Source organism: Triticum urartu, chromosome 4, assembly GCF_003073215.2.
Source record: "Triticum urartu cultivar G1812 chromosome 4, Tu2.1, whole genome shotgun sequence".
Taxonomy (NCBI): domain Eukaryota; kingdom Viridiplantae; phylum Streptophyta; class Magnoliopsida; order Poales; family Poaceae; genus Triticum; species Triticum urartu.
This window is the reverse complement of record NC_053025.1, coordinates 12,310,772-12,330,730: the sequence shown is the minus strand read 5'-3', so window position 1 is coordinate 12,330,730 and position 19,959 is coordinate 12,310,772. Positions and strand designations below refer to the sequence as shown.

Below are 19,959 nucleotides of genomic sequence, written 5' to 3'. Positions count from 1 at the left end.
CCCTCAAACTCTCAAACCCTCACTAGCGTTTTAAGGGTCCAGAAATGATCTTTTTGTACACTTTTACGGGTTGAAAAACAGGAGCAAAGATTAGAACCCTCAAACCCAACCCTTATAACGGAATATTCCCCATGAACGACGTTGTCGTTGCGCGGGGGAGGTCGACGGGGCGGCCGCCGGCGACGGGGGCGACTAGCAGCGGCGGTCGCGGGCGTGGGCGCGGGAGTTGGGAGGATTTTTCCCTCCCGCGCGAGGATAACCGCCAAATGAGGGTTGGGGTAGATTTTGCTTCCCAACCCTTACTTTTGAGGATTGGGAGAGGGTTTGAGGGTTGGACCTTTAAAAAAATTTAAGGGTTTGAGGGTTAAGGGGTTCTAGTCTACAGGTTTTTTTTCGACGAAAACTGTAAAAAAGCAGTTATTTTTAGGTGTTTGAGGGCTCTACTTGTAATGCTCTAAGGGTTTGTGTCTCTGGGCTTCTCGGGGCTGGTCGTTTTTTCAGTTTTGAGAAGGTAATGCTTGTTTTTCTTTCTTTTTTCCGTGTGTTTCTTTCTTTTCTATGTTTTCACTGGTTTTAATAGTGTTTATTTTGTTTTTTTCTTTTTTGTTTTTCTTCTCTTTTAAAGTTTTCATGTTATCTTTTACAATAACCGCTGGTGATCCATCCCTCAAATGTTATGTACTCCCTCTATAAACTAATATAAGAGCGTTTAGATCATTATTTTAGTATTCTAAATGCTCTTATATCAGTTTACGGAGGGAGTACTATGCTAGAGAGAAACAACATAAAAAAAATGCCACCTAATTAAAAACCAGCGCAATCTAGCCACGCGGGCGAAATATGCTTTTCGTACAGGAATTAGGTAGAAAGATATGTAGACCAAGTCCACGCATTGCTCTGCAACTTTTCTGATACGTTATCCACCATTTTATTTATTCTTTTCCAAGTTCATGTTTAGTCTTCTGACACGCCAACATAAAAATACAATAATTGTCAATATGCGATGACTGTCTATTTTTAAATATTTTTCTTTTTTCATTATTGTCTACTTTGAAGAGGTAAAATGAACTTTACATCGATTTAAATTGTTCAGAGTATATTAAAAAATTATTGTGTAAATTTATATATCTTCGTACCGGACCAGAAGCACACACAATAATTAATGTGTATCTTCATTGTATTTCTGAAATACCCAATTATTAAAATCTGATTGTTGTATTTTGTAAACTATTCAACATATATCAAAATTATTTTGTAATAATATTAAATTACTAAAACGTATCAAAACATGCCAACCATGTTTCTTGTAATGTAAAATCAGATCCAACTTCAAATACACATTGAGAGGGAAAAAAATTGATGTCAACGGTGTTATTTTTGCCTTTCTCTTTCTGTGACATTATTCATGTTGAATTTGTCTATTTTGTTTCTCAATGAGTATTTCGAGTTTAGGTATGAATGTTTCAGACGTCATCGACATATGTCTTGGAAACATTCACATTTTTTTCAAAATAAATTGAATACATTTGAAATTGACTCTTTTTAGACGTGGAATCACATGATGTTATGTTGCCCGGTCTCAGCCCGAGTAACATTGCATTGACCTAGCAGTTACGGCCTTGTCCTCCCTTTTCCATGTTCACCGCCGCTCAAACCTAAGCGGTCGCCTCTTACCTCCTATCCTACCTTCCCTCTCGATGTTGTGAGAGGCTAGTGACTGGGTGAGCCCCAAAATTGGTCGAAGAAGGTGGCAACAAGGAGGTTCACTCCGGAAGCCTTCGACAACGAGACGATATCTATGAGAAACGGCTTCAAGCGAAAGGTACAAGGGCGGCCGCGCCGGCTTCTGTGTCCCAATGAGGCGGTCCTTCGCTCGGGCATGCGGGCACAACGTCGTGGCCTCGCGCCTAGACACAATGCGTGGATCTGTGCTCTCGCTTGTTTTGAATATTTTCATCAAGAATGTTTCATGTTTACAGAACACTACCGATAAGGAGAAAATTCCATGACATCGTAGGTAAACCGCAACCCGCGGAGCTTTGCAGTGCGTTTGTGGAAAAGGAAAAGGCAGTACACCTTCCCGCACGTGCGGCGGCGCATGGAAGCGAATTTACTTAGACTAGCCACAGTGGGAGTAACTTCAGCAGTAATATCGAGTTCAACTCAGCAAATTTGCTTATGTGGCAATGAGTTAATGAGAAGAGAGGTAGTTACAGTAACTTAGCTAGTTACTGTAACATCACATGTCTCAATGCAATATGAGTCTATAACCTAATAAATGAAGCTTTACATGTTACCACACTTATGTTACCACCCACTATGAAAGTAGTAATATAGTCTAAGGATATGTGTATGTTACTCCCTCCATTCCAAAATCTAATGCGCATAGTCTTTAGCTCACATACCAATGAGTGTTCTGGCATTAAATTTTGGACAACAAAGCCCCCACTCCATCTCTCTCAAACCCGGTCCAAGTAGTAGTACTACTGATTAGTACTCAGCCATCATTAGCGTTGCCGATGCTAGTCTCCGGTGCCGCCGTCGTCAGGCGGCTCCTTCTCCGGCGTCGACGTTCGCCAGGCGGTTCCTCCTTTTTGTTGCTCCTCCTCATCTTCTTCCTCCTCTCCCCTCTTCATCCTTCAGCCAGCGTCACCGTCGTCAGCCGTACGCGGCCGCGGCGGCCGCCAAGAGGCCATACACGGATGCGTTGCTCCAGCTGCTGGTGGCGGACTCGCTGATGCCCGCTGCAGTGGACGCAGAGAAGCCCGCCATGGAGAGAGAAGCTAGGTGGGGACGCGGCGACTCCACACTCCAGGCATGGTCATGCCGACGTAGAAGCGGACGCACAGGCCAGGGTCTCCTTCCACCCGCGCACGCTTGCCCGGCGGAGACACCCCACCTCCTCCACAAGCACCACGGCGCCAAGAAGTTCGACTTGATGGCCCCACCAACAGCCAGATCCCGCTACCGGCGTCCACCGCCGCCGACCCCTCTACCGTCTTCTTGACCGAGTCGTCCAGCTTGATTCTTGCCACCGCCGGTCGGTTCACGCTGCAGACGCGGCGCGCAACTGCACGGGTTGAACGGGTTGGTGGCCGCGATCCACACCCGGCAGGTGGTGAATATGCTCTGTGCCGCCGACACTCGCGTGTGCGTGCTCGCGCTGGAGCTCCTGCGGCTAGTGAATCTGCTCTGCGCCGGCGACCTTCATGTGCGTGCACGTGCTGGAGCTCCCCCTCCGTGTTGCGAGGCCATGGACACGGCGACGCGGAGGCGATGCATACGGGAGCAGGAGATATGCGAGGAAGAAGACAAGGGACATTTTCGTCAAGAGCGGGGCAAAGTAGCAAACACGCACTACAATTCGGAATTTCCCCCCAAAAACTATGCGCACTACATTTTGGAACGGAGGGAGTAGTGTATGTTTGCATTGTGGCTAGTCTTATCCCGATCACGTCAATCATACCTGGTGGATGAAAGCTCCGAGGATGGCCGTACATGCACGAGCACGAGCTAGCGACATCGCGTCGGCAAAGCCATAGGAAACGGGCGGACAGGACGGCCGGAAAACGGCGGCCACGGAGCTCGGAGGAGCGTGACGTGGGCGTGGACGGGGACGGGGCGGGGGCACGGATAGAGGCAGCGCGATCCAGGCCAGGGGGCGTGCGCCGGCGCCGGGACCGCCGACCGTGTCACGGCTCGGCATACGCCACTGATGATCGGGGCGCGCGTCGTGTGAACCGTCGGCTTTGGTCTAGGGTGGGCGATCGGGCCTTGCTTGCGGCTCCACGGCTGGCAGAAAATATATGCGTCCGCTCTGATGTGAGTGAGAGATCTGTTTTGAGACTTTGATCTTGATTGATTGAGCCTAACACGCTTTGCCACTCGATGCTAAGACAAGACATGATTCGAGCCCGATATCTTTCTTCTGCCTCTCGACATGTCTACGGCTAGGCTTTGACCTTTCGCAAATCATCAAATGCCAGCCCACATGCACGCATGTTCCACGCACACAACACGCATCTCTCCGTGTTTAATTTAATTAATCCGTCGTCGTACGTAGAGATACGAGAGACGGAGAACCGAATGCGATATCATAATATAATGCCTCTGGCAGAGAAGTGACAATATTAATTTTAGTAGGTGTATATTCTTCACTCGCCAATTCGTCATCTAACTCTTTTGCTTTATGCTGCAAGCGGGGCATGATTTGGTCATTATTTTGCTCCGAGCAAAGCAACTGATTTTTCGAAAGTTCATATTATGATCCCGAGTTCAAATGCACCCTGATAAACAACAAAATAAAAAAAACTGCTTTTTGGAAAACGTTGACAAATGTTTTGTATGCTTGCAAAATTTCATCACGATATGACATTCGTGGAAGTCATTGCAAAAAACACAAAATCAGGACTCCAAAATGCTTTCAAAACTAGCATTTTTGGAACATCGATTTTGTTTTTTCGGCCACGACTTCCACGAATGTCATTTCGTGCTATAATTTTGCAAGCATGCAAAACATTTGTCAAAGTTTTACCAAAAAAATTCTGATTTTTTTTAATTGTTTTTTTACTACTTTATCGATTTTACTGTTCATCAGGGGGCATTTGAGCTCAGGAGCATATATTCCACGTCCCTGATCTTTACATCGCTCAGGGCATGTTCGACGCCGACCCTCAAACCACCCGCAATCGTTTGGATCATACGGTCCGGACGTGTTTTGCCATTCAACACGGTCCTGCATCGGTTCATAGGTCAGTCCGGACGCGGGTGGCAAAGGTAGGTGGTTACAGCATCTACAGACGGAACCCTCATATCCGTCCCAAACATAAGGTGGACTGCCCGAACAGAAAATTGCCATCCAACCGGACCTAGCAAACGCAACCTAAAAAATCTGAGCCGGCCGGCACAACCCATACCCAACCCATGTGCGGGGCGGATATGGGACGCTCGGACGCATCCGTCACGTCGGATCCGGCCCACTATGGCCAACCAACCCCACACATATTCATTCATATCCGCATCACGGACCAAACCCTAGCCACTCCATTTCCCCAAGCTTCTTTCTAGTGATCTCCGGTTTTCTCTTGCATGGCATGCAATGGATATAACTCCGAGATCTTCCAATCCGTCGACTTGAACCTCATCCCATGCGGGGACGAGGAAGATTTGACTGTCTTGAATGGCTCTCCAGCAGTCTTGGGAGGAAATTCTAGCTCCGCAGTCGGAGCCGCTTCCGGCAAATCCATTGTGTCAACGCAAATGACGCTTGTATCCGATGGCGCCAGCGGCTCAAAGTGCGTAACCACTGCAAACACTGGCTGGCGTGCGCCGCAATCCGGCGCAACCCCTACGGTGGCTCCTCATCCCTGCAACGTCGGCCTCCGAGTTTGAGGTCAACGCTGACATGCGTCATGGCCCATCCGTCACGGACAACCGGCGTCCGCCGTGCGAGGGACAAGGCACGGTAAGCCGCAACAACCCTAGAAGTGGAATTGCACGCCGCCTTGGACAATAACGAGGAAGCCGCCCGTGCTTGTATCCTCGAGACGCGGCAAAGGAGGACATCACGCACCCTCGCAAGGGAGCAAAATGGGCGCGGTTCATGCCATGGACGCCCCTCCCCCCTCCTCCGGCAATAAAAAGGAGAGGAGGATTGCGACAGATCATACAAGTCCGGCAGTGAGCAGCTCCATCTCGATCCATATTGCGTCTTCGACCACCGCTTCCGTTACGAAGACGTTAAGGGCAAGTACAGCCGGGATGAACTCGTGTCAATGCCGTATCACCCGAAGTGAGTAGACCATGTCAAGTTTTGGTAGTCCGATGACATATGTGACAGACATGATTGTGAAGATGGACTTTTGAAGAGCGGCTCGTTACCATCCGCGGGCGCATCCGGGCACACATGTGGATGGATGTATGGGGGCCCGAATTTGTTGTAGATGATCTCCTTCCCTCCGCACATTCGTTTCAGCGGCGGCTATTTTTGGACAGAGGGTATCCGTTGAATTTTAGACCCGGAGACTTATACATGTGCAGTGCAGGAGCAGGTGCAAAGGGAAGGGAGGAGAGATTCTAGAACATGTCCAGCCAGCAATCACCCGTCAAGTCGTCGTCCAGGTCGTCGCTTCCGCCACCGCCGGTACACACTCTCCTCTGCCGACCTCGGCCTCGCTCCGATCCCCGCAGTGATTTTCCGGGACTAGAGTATTCCTTCCTCCCGCACGAGACACGACTATTCTCCTTCTCCCGGCGACGTCACCGCGGTGACGTCCGGTAAGCCGGTCACCGCCCCCGACGGGCCGTGACCCCATCACACCCTCACCCTCACCCTCACGCGCACCACTCAAGCAAATCCCGCACGTTCCTGTCCCTATTCTAGGTGTGTGTGTGGTATCTCGCGGAAGCAGCCAAGAGAGAGGAGGAGGAAGAGGGGGCTAAAAATAAGCACGGCGCGCCGTGGATAATCCTTTTCCGGGCAGCCAGCCGCGAAATTTCCTTCCCGATAAGAGCAGACGCGGGCGGCGCTTCCGCGTTTGGTTCGCCCCACCCACTTCCTCGCAGATTTCCGCTACCTGCCGCCGGCCGCCGCCTCCCCTTCTCGTCTACCTTCCAAAGTCCGCGTGCGTGTGTGCCGGCCGTTCCGTCCCAGCTTCTTGTGCCTCTTGTGGCAGGAACAAAATCCGCGAGTTTCCTCCTGCTTGCCTGGGGTTCTTGGGAGAGATTCATGCTCCCTTCGTGACATCTTGCCATCTTTTTTTGCTCGATTCGCATGGTTTTCTTGGGTTCTTGCCGGAGGATTTGCCCCTTTTAGAACCGGATTCCTCCGTAAGATCCGGCTCCGCAATCATTTGAGCTCGTGCGGGAGGCTCTGTTTCTGCTCAGTCGTCGGAGCATGGGACAAAAGCTTCCGTCCTTCTGGTGGGTTCCTCCGGGAGCTCGGATTTGACACCACCATGCCAAGCATCATCACCAAGTAGACGCGAGCGAGCTTCTAGAACCTTCTAGTAGTAGTCCCCCCTGCCCACTCGCCCCGTCCACGCGACATACATACATGGAGACGTCGACCGTCACCTACTCCTCCTCGCCGCCCCCTTCCTCCTCGCCGCCGCAGCAGGCCGAGCAGGCCGCCGACCTCGACGCCGTCAGCCTCGGCCGCCTCAGCGCCAACCTCGAGCGCCTGCTCGACCCGGCCTTCCTCAGCTGCGCGGACGCCAACGTCGTCCTAGCGGCCGGGGGAGACGACGCCGCCGCCGTCGTCGGCGTCCACCGCTGCATCCTCGCCGCCAGGAGCAGCTTCTTCCTCGACCACTTCTCCAATAAGCTCGCCGACCCCGCCGCCGCCGGCGAGAAGGAGAAGGAGAAGGAGAGGCCGCGGCTGGAGCTCGCGGACCTGGTCCCGGGCGGGCGCCACATCGGCCGCGACGCCCTCGTCGCCGTTCTCGGGTACCTGTACACGGGCCGCCTGAAGCCGCCGCCGCGGGACTCCGCGGTGTGCGTCGACGAGCGGTGCCCGCACGAGGCCTGCCGCCCGGCGATAGACTTCGTGGTCGAGTCCACCTACGCCGCCTGCGGCTTCCAGATCTCCGAGCTCGTCTCGCTCTTCCAGGTAGGAGTAATAAGCAACAGATACTACCTCTGACAACCTGCACAACACATACATATATACACCTGACGATGCATTTTGTTACAGTGCAAATTGTTCATCATTTCTGGTGAAAGAAAAGAAATTTGTTGATCAGTGAATCACCCAAATGTGAAGAAATTTGATGTTGATTCTGATTTTGCAGCGTCGGCTGTCAGACTTTGTGAACATAGCTCTGGTGGAGGACATAGTGCCCATCGTTCACGTTGCGTCCACCTGCCAGCTCCATGAGCTGCTCAGCCAGTGCATCCAGCGGGTGGCAGGATCCAGCGTCGACAGCCGGTACCTCGAGAAGGAGCTCCCAGACGATGCATTTGCCAAGGTGAAGGAGTTCCGGCGATACTCGCTGCACGACGATTCAGACGAGTTCATTCTGGACCCCGAGCATGCCAAGAAGGTCAGGAACATCCACAAGGCCCTGGACTGCGACGATGTGGACCTAGTTGGCTTGCTACTACAAGAGTCTGCGATCACCTTGGATGATGCATTGGCAATACACTATGCCGCTGCATATTGTGAGCCTAAAGTGTTGGCTTTGCTCTTGAAGCTGGACCCTGCTGGTGACTGTGTTAATGTGAATCTGAAGAATGATAGTGGGTACACACCGCTGCATTTGGCGTGCATGAGGCGAGAGCCGCAGATCCTTCTCTCTCTTATCGAGAAGGGCGCGTCCGTGGTGGAGAGGACGCAGGATGGGCGCGACGCGCTTACCATCTGCAAGAGACTGACAACAGAGAAAGACTGCAACAAGAAGCTGGAGAAATGTAAGGAGAGAAGCAAGGCTTACTTGTGCATTGACATCCTTGAGCAGGAGATCAAGAGGAAATCCTTCATCTTCGAGGAGCTCCTTTCGGCGGAAGTTTCGGTTGCCACACCTTTGCTGGTAGACAATTTCCACATGAGGCTCATAAACTTGGAAAACAGAGGTTTGTACATATTACTTTGGTTCAATATAGTCTGTAGTTGGCCTTCTCAGTAAGACCATAGTGAGGTGCATTTGTGCTGTGGTGTTTTAATATTTGATCTCATGGTAGAGACTAGAGAGAGTTTTGAGAATTCGGTGCTCTTTTCCTTCTCCTGAATTTAGAAGCACAAGTTCCTGACAGGCTTAGTTTTTTGTTGCATTGGGTTCTCAATATGCTCTGTTAGCCCAAACTATGTGTTTTTCTTTTCAAATATCATCTATATCATAGAACATCAAATTATCTCTTTCTTAGTACTCCCCCTCTAAACTAATATAAGAGCGTTTAGATTAGTATTTTAGTGATCTAAACACTCTTATATTAGTTTACGGAGGGAGTATTTGCTATTTGTGATAGCGATATGCTCCAGTTACTTGCTATGTTGTGTAGCACAAAAGGAGGAAATCTAATACTGAAAACAGTAACAGCAGAGTTATACTGCTGCTTCCTTTTCTTTTCCCAGCTAGAAAGAAGCATACAATTCTTAAAATCATTGCTGAAATATATTTTTGTGTGTCTATGCAGTTGCCTTTGCAAGAATATTCTTCCCTTCCGAAGCCAAGCTTGTGATGCGCATTGCACAAGCCGACTCAACCGAAGAGTTTGCCGGTCTCACGTCAGCTAATTTCAGTAAACTGAAGGAGGTTGACCTAAATGAGACCCCTACAATGCAGAACAAGAGACTGCGTGAACGCCTTGATGCATTGACAAAGACAGGTGATTTTAACATAATCATGCATCTGTTACGAAATGGGAATTGCTTCAGTGTTTCTCTGTGCTAATAGATCTGTGGTCTTCGAGCAAACAATGGCTAGAATTATGGACAACGCATTAACAGACCAAAGTATGATACACAGAGAAATGGTTTCGCTTTATGCAAAAGATTCGATGCACACATCTTGCTTATGCCATTAGCTGTATGCATCGTCTGATGCAGAGGCCGCGGGTAAACCCTCTTTTTAGGAAAAAAAATAAACATCTTGCTTATGCCAAGATATCGTCATGTACAACTTATGAGATAGTTCAATCTAGTAGGATAGGAACTAATTAAAGGGCAGATTATATTGTTGTCCTGGTATGCGATGATGGTTTTCGAGACCTAGCATACAATTTTTTATTTGGCTTACGTTCTGTTCAACAAAAACGTGCTTGCTTGAGCTAACAGATATTTCTTTGGTCTTCAGCCTTGCTTTTAGTATTATGTTTTCTTGACCACATGTCCCCTCAACTTACACTGCCTGTTTTGCTTTAATATGCACAAACTATTTGCAAATAGGAGTCTTATGCAAACGAACAACTTCTAAACTCTTCCAGTACTCTTCTTTATGGATAATTATGTCACTGGTCTTCTTTAGCTGATTAAGCTCACAGAGTATTAAACAAACTTGTGTTTCTGTTTCAGTTGAGCTAGGGCGAAAGTACTTCCCGCATTGTTCGGATGTTCTCGACAAGTTCCTCATGGAAGAATCCACAGATCTGCACTTCCTGGAAAGCGGCAGTGCCGAGGACCAGTACACCAGGAGGACGCGCTTCTCTGAGCTCAAAGAGGATGTGAGGAAGGCCTTCAGCAAAGACAAGGCTGTTGCAGCCATAGCCTCATCGACGTCCTCGTCTTCACCGAGAGGTGATGGAAAGGTTAGTAGACATGGTCACAAGAAGGCGAGGCTGTCGCGGTGATACATGTGCTCGGTGTCGCCATGTCGGTAGGTTAACGCCGGATCCGTCACGCGCGATGGTTTGAGAGAGGTGGGGTGGGGGGAAGCTAGCAAGGTTTTGTTGACAGTTTGTAGTGCAGGGAAACCATGTATGTAGATGTAACCAAGCAAGCATATCGGTTCTAGCTTGATTGTTGCTTGGTGCATTTCTTGTAGTTTACTGTGGTTTGACATGTGACAGGCTTCAGTAGATGATTTTCGATCGCCGGTGGGCTCTCTTCACAGTGATTATATCCATCTTGCATGCTCAGGCCTCTTGGTGGTATCAACTGATTCTGAAGGTTGAGCCATGATAAATATGCACGGGCTGTTAATCCTGTAGAGACCTCCAGGGATTAGTGCACAAACATGAAACATCAATAGTAGTGTTGGAGGTAAAAAATTCCACACGGACAGTGAATTCGATCAAAGAAAAAATAGGGGAAAAAAATGACATGAAACCTCGTCGACCATTCTACTCATGAACGGAGTTCCGTGAGGGATGACACCCTAGTGAAGAAAATACAACCGACCATCCTATTGCTTGAAACAATATTTTCGAATATAGCTTTGATTTCGTCATTCCTTTTGCTAGAATATCAAGGGTGTCATTTTCTCGTGAAACTTTATTACTCCCTCCGTCTCATAAGGCAAGACTTATGGGACGGAGGGAGTATATGCTAGTATACCAGTTGGCCATGTATATGCTAGTATATGCTAGTATACCAGTCTCTAAAAGCAGAGAGCAAAAGGAAAAGAAGAAGAAGAAAAGTGAGCCCTTTGCCTTCCCTAGATTTTCTGTGTAGGTGTCCCCTGGCATGTTGGCTCGGTGGGCAGCACGAAAGGAAGGCAGACGGATAGCTAGATAGATTGATAATTGTTGCTGTTGGTGTCTGGAGCTGCTGCAGCCAAGTGCTACCGGGCATCCGTTCCCTTCCAGCGGTTGGCTGGTGCTGCAGCGGAAGAGAAAGAAAAGGGATAACGCCCGTGTGGTCGGGCGTCCGTTTCGTTCGCACGGGACGATCGAGAGCACCTGGCGCCCACTAACCGAACCAGACTCCATCGTGGCCTCTTGTCTCGCTGGAGCCGTCGGGTAGGTTGGGTTGGGGGTCACATGCGAGTTCGCGGCTGCCCGTGTAACGCTGTCCCCGGCCGGAGGGACGGTGGGTACAGCCGGTGCCGTGTTCGTCGAAATGAGAGGCCCAGGCCAACCATATCCTATTACTAGTTTCTAAAAAATGTTTCAAAAACTGTTGTATTTCCGTTCATTTACAACGGAAGGGAGTTCAAACAGGTTCAAAAAAAAAGTTATTCCCTTCGTCTTAAAATAAATGTCTCAAGTTTAGTATTCTCTTCGTCTCATAATATACGAGTGTTTTTGACACTACACTAATGTAAAAAACGCCCTTACATTATGGGGTGTCCTCCCGAGAGCGGCGAAGTGCAATGCAGCGGATCAGACTCTGACCAGTCCGGATTCGTCGATTGGGGTGTCATCTAGTGTGGGTTCGAGGAGGCATTGGCAGTCTGCATTGCACTTCGCCGCTCCCGGGAGGACAACACCCAGTCGACGGAACACCTCTGCATTGCACTTCGCCACTCCGCGGCGACGCCATAGCGTCGGCTCATCGGGCGCTCGGATCCTCTGGTGTTGGATCCTCACGGTCCCGGCGTCCGGAACACCTCTCCTTCCCCATCACCGGTCGAGCAGAGTATGAGTCCCACCAGAAAACAGGCGGCTCGCCATGGGAAGGAGATGATAAGGGCCGCCGAGGCCCGTATCGAGGCGGAAATGGTGGCGACGGGGCGGCTGATGCGGCGGCGCGGGCGGCGGCAGAGGAGGAAGCCATCCGCGCCTGCATTGTGAAGAAACGGCAGCGGAGAAACACGTGCGCCCTCGCCCGAGAGCAGAATCGGGCGGTCTGTGCCATGGCTGGACTGCCACCGAAGGAGGAGCAGGAGGACAGCTCCGGCGATGAGCAAATCCGGCTCGATCCGTACTACGTCTTCGACCGGTATTTCCGCGAGAAAGACGACAAGGGCACAGGGAAGGGCAGCGGCAGCCGTGGATGAACTCCACCATAGCCAAACATGTCAAATTTTGATAGTCCGATTACATGTTTAGTTAGTAGTGATGAAGTAGCCGGACGATGTGTGTGCATCGACGTAGTTGCATAAGTTTGTATGAATTTGAGATATGATAATTGAGGTGTCCGGATGTGGATTGCATTATTTGAGGGGTGCCTGATCAGTGCCCGCAGACGCGCCCGGACGGATACGCGGGCGTTAGAGGGGCCGGATTTGCCCGGTCCGGGCGTAGATGCTCTAAATTAATTCACATAATCTGCTCATCATTTATCTAGTAAAATCAGTTCACGTGGCGATTGAAAGCGCATGGCCAGTAACCAGTCGTCCATCCATGGCCAACGATCGATAGATCGATCAAATCTATCAACGTCGCCCGCTTGCCAAATCCTACTCCGTTCCCGACAGTGACGCCACAACACTTGGCGAGTGTACCGGCTGGATGGACGCCACTTCCGCCGCTACCCGGCTGCCAATCATGTTTGGCTCAGGGTTTTCGGGTAAACTTTCACGTCCTACTTACGATAAATTGTTGAACATTTTGGTTCAAAAGACCATGTAGCAGCGGAGTCAGCAGTGCATTTATCATCCAGCAGTTGATGCCTGAAAATATCTTCTGTGAGATGCATTGGCGGGGGTTCATGAATTGCCACCAAGTCGTTGTCTCCCTAATCATGTCCACTTGTCCAGTGGTGAAGCTCCCTCGAATTTATTTATTTTGTCCATATATATGAAACGTGTGACTTTTCACAACAGGGGTATATTTGAATTTATTGTTTGAAACTTAGTTTCTTTCTGCGTAGTGACTAGTTAAAAACGTATCTCAAGCTTTAGAATTTTTAAAGATTAGAGAATATGTAGCAACTACCATTATAAATTTCCATAAATGTTACTAGGATCATTTCTGCGCACTGTTCACCCATCACAATTTGAGTTACGCGCCAGCGTCGCTGCAGTACAGGGCTACAGGCTAATGTTGCGATTCATCTTGTGGTTGTTTCTATAGAATGAATGTTTTTGTTTTTTCCAAAAATTGTGGGTGCAAGGCCTCTTTTTCGTCCTCACTTTTTGTGGGTGCGGGGGAAGAATTACCCATTCTCAGTGTCAATGATGTCCGCTCTGCGCCAGTGAATGCTTATACTCGGGGTGAAGTGTGGTTACGAATCCTCGGGGCGGCGGTGATCAATACCTTCCATCTAGCTCACGATGTAGTCCACTCTCACTGCGTGTTTGGTTCAGGACATGTGGAGTTAACCGCCACTAGTGCCTTTTTTGGCCTGTATAGAGCCATGATAGATACAAGCTCTGCAAATGAATGACCTACAGGTGTGTAAGCCGAGCCCAACGTCACCATCTTTGAAGAAGAGCAAATAAGCACAATGTTCGGTGCTCCCGGAGTTTTCCCTGTACGATTGCGGCAGTCGGGGAGCACGGTGAAGCGATCTGGGCGTAGGCTCGGCCCCTTGATGCCCTACGGCTTCGCCGGCGATGCCGCCGCTGTGATGCAGACCCGGTTGCGTGTGACTTCTCGTCCGCGTGTGGACTCGGTCACCCATTACCCTTGGGCCGCATCAACGGATGGTTTTGGTTGATTTGGAGCTCTTCGTCTGCGGTGGTGGTGTTGCCGTGGATCCTCCCGTTCGTGAGGACGATGAAAAATGATGGCATTTCGGTCTTTTTCTTTTCTTTTCTTTCCTTTTTCTCTTCTGTTGGGTCTGGTGCGATCTACTCCTTAATGAATAACGGAAATGTTAACGCCCACATGTGTGCCATGGCGTCAACTCGACCACACGCGCTTATCGCCGTCCACTGCATTTCGCACGAATCTTGACACGATGCTGGGATTCCGGACTGCCACGTGGGACTAGCGAAGTGTGTGGCGTGTATGCCACTTCGCCCGCACGCCGTTTTGCCCCGACGACGACAGTTTTCATAGTCAGCGCGTGCGGTGGAACTGCCATCTCGCCCGCACACGATCTCGAACGCGTGGTTGCCATATTGCACGACTCGCCACTCACCCCTCCCACACTGGTGATCTCTCGCTCCCTCCCCATTTACTCCCCAACCCACCCATTCTGCAGCGGTTCCAATCGATTCAGGAGGAGTCGAGAGGAGAAGGCGGCGGCGGTGGCGGAATAGTCGACGGCATTCGCGGCGGTTGTTGGGATTCGCCGGCCGAGGACGTCGTCGCCGGAGCAGCTGCAGGCCGAAGGTAAGCCTTCCGCCGTGGTCACACCCATTCCCCCGCGATTCATATCCCCTTTTTGTGCTTGCTCGATTTCCCATCGGGATTTCTCGAGATCCCAGCGTTTTTCGCGGTGCGCGTGTGTTGCCGCCGGCGAGGAGTCGGTTGTTTTGCTCACCCCTCCCTGCACGGTAGCTTGTTATGGTCTCGTCGCCGTCTCTCTCGCCGTCAAGCCGGCGAGACTCGCTGAATCCCCAACCGCATGTGCTCTCGCAACTGCTTTTTGGGATGGCGATGTTTTTGCTGTTTAGTTCATTATGTTGCTCCTGAAATGCTATTGCCGTCAGTGTCGAGGCGTTTGTGTTGATGAAATTGATGTTATGCTAGTTGTGGACGAACCCTAGATCTATTTCAGGCGCATTTCAGAGTTTTGAGAATGATTGTCATGACAATTTGAAACAACTACCACCACTGATGGCAACTGATTTCTGAAATTACTGTGTCAGTTGCCTTGTCAGTGGTGCATTTTAGGCGCATGTCAGATTGTATGAGAATGAAAGTCAAGTCAATTTCAATATCTACCACCTCTGATGGCAACTAATTTTTGAAACAACTGTTTCAGTTGCCATGTAATTGGTACGACAATGCTACTGTTTGGTTTTGTTTGAATCTACTTTTTAGGTGCATTTCAAATTGTTTGAGAATGATTGTCATGGCAATTTCAACAACTACCACCACTGATGGCAACTGATTTTTGAATCAACTGAGTCAGTTGCCATGTAGTGGTGCATCTTAGGCACATTTTCAGAGTGTTTGAGAATGAAAGTCATGCGAATTTCATCAACTACCACATCTGATGGCAATTAATTTCTGAAACAAATGTGTCAGTTGCCATGTCAGTGGTACAGTAATGTTACTGTTTGGTTTTTGTTGGATACCGTTTTATGTGCATTTCAAATTGTTTGAGAATGATTGTCATGGCAATTTCAACAACTGCCACCACTCATGGCAACTGATTTTTGAATCAACTGAGTCAGTTGCCATGTCAGTGGTGCATCTTAGGCACATTTTCAGAGTGTTTGAGAATGAAAGTCATGTGAATTTCATGGCAATTTTAACAACTGCCACCACTGATGGCAACTGATTTCTGAAACAACGGTGTCAGTTGCCATGTCAGATGGAGTGCCTTTTATCTGCCACAACTAGGTGTTTTGTTAACATGGCAACATGAATCTAGCATATGTCTGCCCCTATTTTTGAAGTACCCTTTAGTTAACTGCCACCACTGATGGCAACATGAATCTAGCTGCATTGCAGTTTGACACTTGCAGACGACAACTGAATCATTTAAGAAGCAGAGACATGTGTTGTTGCCATGTCTGTCTTTTTAATACGTGTTGCTCCATTTGATGCGTGTTTTTTGTTGCTACTGTAGCACAATGGCTCGCGGCGACCCTTAGGACGATGACGATGACTTCATGAAGGTACCGCCACAGAATCGTGCGACCGGTCGGTCAAAAGCTGGTGATGAGGTCACCCCCCACACACCTATGTTTTAATTTGCTTTGAGTATTCAATTTTCTGTTTTAGACCTGAATTCTCACTAAACTGATTACGGCAACAACATATCCTCGCTGTTTTTTTTGCAGAAGAAGAAACGTGACAGTACATGGCAACCATAGTTGATTGTCCATGGCAAATGCAGTTGATAATACATGGCAATTGCAATTGATTATCCATGGCTATTGTAGTTCATCAGAGATGGCAACCACAGTACATCAGACATGGCAACCACAGTTGATCACACATGGCAACCACAGTTGATCACACATGGCAAATGCATTTCACTACACATGGCAACTGCATTCATATCATACACGACAAACTACACTTTTTGCGAATACAACACACAAGCAGCAATGTCACATATAATTCCTCTGATGTTGCATTGTCAACAGAATCACTTCATACTACTCACCTGTGTTTGACGTCGTTGGCAGGTACCCGATTGCTGACGGTTGCCACGTGCTACATGACGGTCCTGCGTTTCCACCATAAAACTTGTAAGTATTTTCCATCTCTTCAAGTCTTTTTTTTCATCTTTTCGGCAAAAGTTGAATGGTTTTATTGATACGTGTTACCTTGATTTGCCACATTGGCTACTTGAAATTGGTCGAACGTACATCCATCAGCGTTAGCGTCCCGTGTTTGAACTTGCCAAGTCACCCCTGAGTTTGACCCTATGAAAAAGTAACATGGTAGGACATAAGTACAATACCATTCCCCCACGCCCCCCCCCCCAATAACATGGCAATTGTCCCTTTTTTTGATCATTTACCGTACCCATGCTCACATACTGCTCTAAAAGTGGCAGCAACGGTCCCGCGGAAATGAGTTGATTGTACTCTGATGCATCCCAAGGTTGCATTGCCGGGTTTTGAGAAAACCAATGATCTGCGCCATCTTTCTGATTCATTCTTCCGCCTCTTTTCCCATTGTGTTTTTCAGTCACTGCACAAACAAGAGACACATGAAACTGCATTTTCTGCTGATCTTTTTGTACATACAATAAAGACACGGCAATCACATCACAATTATTGCGTAGACAACCAATTACATGATGGCAAATATGATATGCACGTTTGTTATCCCATTTTCTAAAATCTGGATGCCAAGTGTCGTTTTTGAACTGATGGCGATGAGCAACACAGTAAGATGGCAACTGACTGAACACCATGGTGGCCACTAACTGCAAAGACAGGCGGCAACCAACGTAAAAATTGAACGGCAACTAGTTCTCTCTATTCCGATTGCCACTCAAATCCACCCCATCCATTCCTTCCATGCTTCTAGCGAACACTAGATCCGTGTGGCAATTGCCACGTAGTCGTGGATGTAGTTGCCCGCTTCGTGGGCAATCAGAAAGTTCAACTAGTAGGGGTGGAAATAGGACCAGAAAGACGATGAGATTGGAGATCGACCTGCTCCTCTTTTGTCTGTCGCCGCGGGCTTGTCGATCGGGGGTGGGGGTGGGGGGCGGGGTGTATGAGTCGTGGTGTCAAGGGGATGGGGTAGGATGGAGGGGGGTGGGTGCCGCTACATATCTAGTCTGGTTGCCATGGCAACTAGAGAAGGCACGCAATGGGATCGGGAGGTAGGAGACGATGTAGATCTGATGCGATAGGGTTCGTCGGTAGGTCGAGGCGTTGAGCGCGCGTTCAACTTGTGCGGGCAGCGGGATGTGCCGCCCGGACGTGTGGGCGTTCGCGCCACACACCGAACGTGCGGGTCGTGGCTCGTGCGCCCGGACGCTGTCGTGCGGGCGGATTAGTCCCCGCACCGAACAGGACGTGCGGGCCGACTCACCTAACTGCCACACGTGTGGCAGTTAGCGTGACCCATGAATAAACAGTAGTGCTGCTACATTTAGCAAGAAAAGAAAAAAAAACACCAGTACTACTACCTAGTAGCTCGGATGTTGGGACCGTTCCCAGCAAGGAGGAACTGTTTGTTGGGTGGGCAGCATCCCCGTGGAGGTGAACGGGTTGCTTCTGACGATTGGAACGTTTCCCGCGACAACTGTGAGACCAGAGGGAATATAGACATAAAAAAAATGAGCACGACGGAGAACAAGAGGGCCGGGGGCACCGACGTTTACGCGGACACGACGAGTAGTAGGTGCGCGGGCACGCGCGAGCCACACCATTTATATTTATTTATTTATTCACTTCCCAGGCGAGTTGAGCCGCGCACGTCTCGGCACCGGTCGCGCCGTGGACCCCGCAGTGGCGGTGGCGGTGCCCTTTTCTTTCCAGCCAACAGTGGATGCGGGTCTAGAGTCGGACCTAGGATGCAGCATCGACCGCGACTGTGCGCCGCACCTACTCCTACCGTCCTACGCTACGCCATCATGGCGAACGGTTGGACGCGAGCGTGCGAGTCCGGCGAGGCGGGCGAGCCGAGTCTCCTGACCTAGGTTTGCGCGCCGTGCTCGCCCGCCGGCGGCTCTCAATGGACTCTTCTCCGCCCATGCGCCACCACGGACGGCAGCAGCTGACGAAGCAACCGATAACCGAGACTGCGTTGCACGCCACGGCACGCACGGGCACGTCGTACGGCCCGCGCAACACGACCTATAGCTAGCTACCCACGAGTGGTACACTACCGGTAATCACGTAGCGGGCACGCAAGTTTGATCCGTCCATCTCATTTCGGGTGCTGCAATGAGTTTATTCATTAAGTGGCATGCACTCTCTGTTCCCTTGAAGCGCGGTGCACCAGAGGAGATGGCCCTGCACGGCTTCTCCGGTCTCCATCGCCCTCCTTTTTTTCTTTTTGAAATAGTCTCCATCGCCCTCCTAATGATGATACAGTAACAAGGCCATATATGGATGGCAAAATCAAACATGACCAACAAGTTAGTTAGTACACAAAACCATCATAGCCCAGGCAAGTTTTTTTCTTAAAAACTATAGACTTTTTCTCCCCCACCCCAAGGAACTAGGGCGGCGATCTACCTCCTTCTCTCAGAGATCACCTGTTCCCTCTCCCTCCATTGACGACGGGGACCCTGCTGTTTTCGGACAGCTATAGGTAGGGTGAGGTTTTTAGTTTAGGTTTCGATCCCGGTCGTCGACGGCGTCACCGACGTAGAACGAGCCCTCCCACCCTCATCCTCGATCCAATGGTGCTTCACGGCATTTGGCCTTTCCGCAAGAAATAAAAGTTTCCTAAAAACCGTTGGTTCGACCATTTCCCCCCAAAAGAATTTTATATATATATATATATATATGTATTCTTAAGCAATGCTTCATGGATGATAGCCCAACAAACATGAGTTTCTCGAGGAAAAGTTAGTTCACACCCGGTCGGCCTACAACGTAAGTGCCAACCTGACATTAAATTCCAACGCCATTTGACTAAACCATGAAGGTCGTTATAAGGCCCACATGTTAGCAATCTTCACTCATCTCTCTCCGACGTGCTCGGTGACATAGATTGCCGGTTAATGACAGAACAAGAGTGTGTGAGAGAGCGGAGCGAGGATCGGTGAGGGTGGACCCTAAACCCACCTTAACGGTCCAGCCAAACGACACCGACAACTGATTCGCGCCGATCAGATCAGCACGGGCCGCCTCAACTTATATTTACCAGACAATCAATCAGTGGCTTGTGTGATGCCCTCGATGTGAACATGGGAAAAACCCTGGTGGATTTACGAAAATTTAGCTCGAAATGCGGGGATTATGTGTTATGCGAACATGTAAATTTTTTATGGAAAAATATGGACGGCGGTCTCACGAAAACCTAGCTCCAAATGCGGTGGTTCCACGGTATGTGAAAATGACCCTTTAGCCCCTCCCACCGCCGAGCTTTGCGGCGTGCCAC

The 19,959-nt window shown here is 49.6% G+C and overlaps 1 protein-coding gene across 1 annotated transcript; it reads left to right on the top strand.

Annotated features, from left to right (window-relative positions):
• Positions 1-6,156: 6,156 nt before the first annotated feature.
• LOC125550254 (BTB/POZ domain and ankyrin repeat-containing protein NPR3-like) lies at positions 6,157-10,553 on the top strand. Its single transcript, XM_048713211.1, has 4 exons — positions 6,157-7,609; positions 7,791-8,571; positions 9,133-9,324; positions 10,010-10,553. The coding sequence occupies exons 1-4, from the start codon at positions 7,055-7,057 to the stop codon at positions 10,282-10,284; spliced, it is 1,803 nt and encodes a 600-aa protein (XP_048569168.1). The 5' UTR covers positions 6,157-7,054; the 3' UTR covers positions 10,285-10,553.
• Positions 10,554-19,959: the final 9,406 nt, after the last annotated feature.

Bases quoted from the DNA above. Each gene is read 5' to 3' on its own strand.
- LOC125550254 (XM_048713211.1), top strand. From the start codon at position 7,055: ATGGAGACGTCGACCGTCACCTACTCCTCCTCGCCGCCCCCTTCCTCC. The intron at 8,572-9,132 runs GTTTGTACATAT...GTGTCTATGCAG, and splicing joins CATAAACTTGGAAAACAGAG to TTGCCTTTGCAAGAATATTC. The intron at 9,325-10,009 runs GTGATTTTAACA...TTTCTGTTTCAG, and splicing joins TGATGCATTGACAAAGACAG to TTGAGCTAGGGCGAAAGTAC.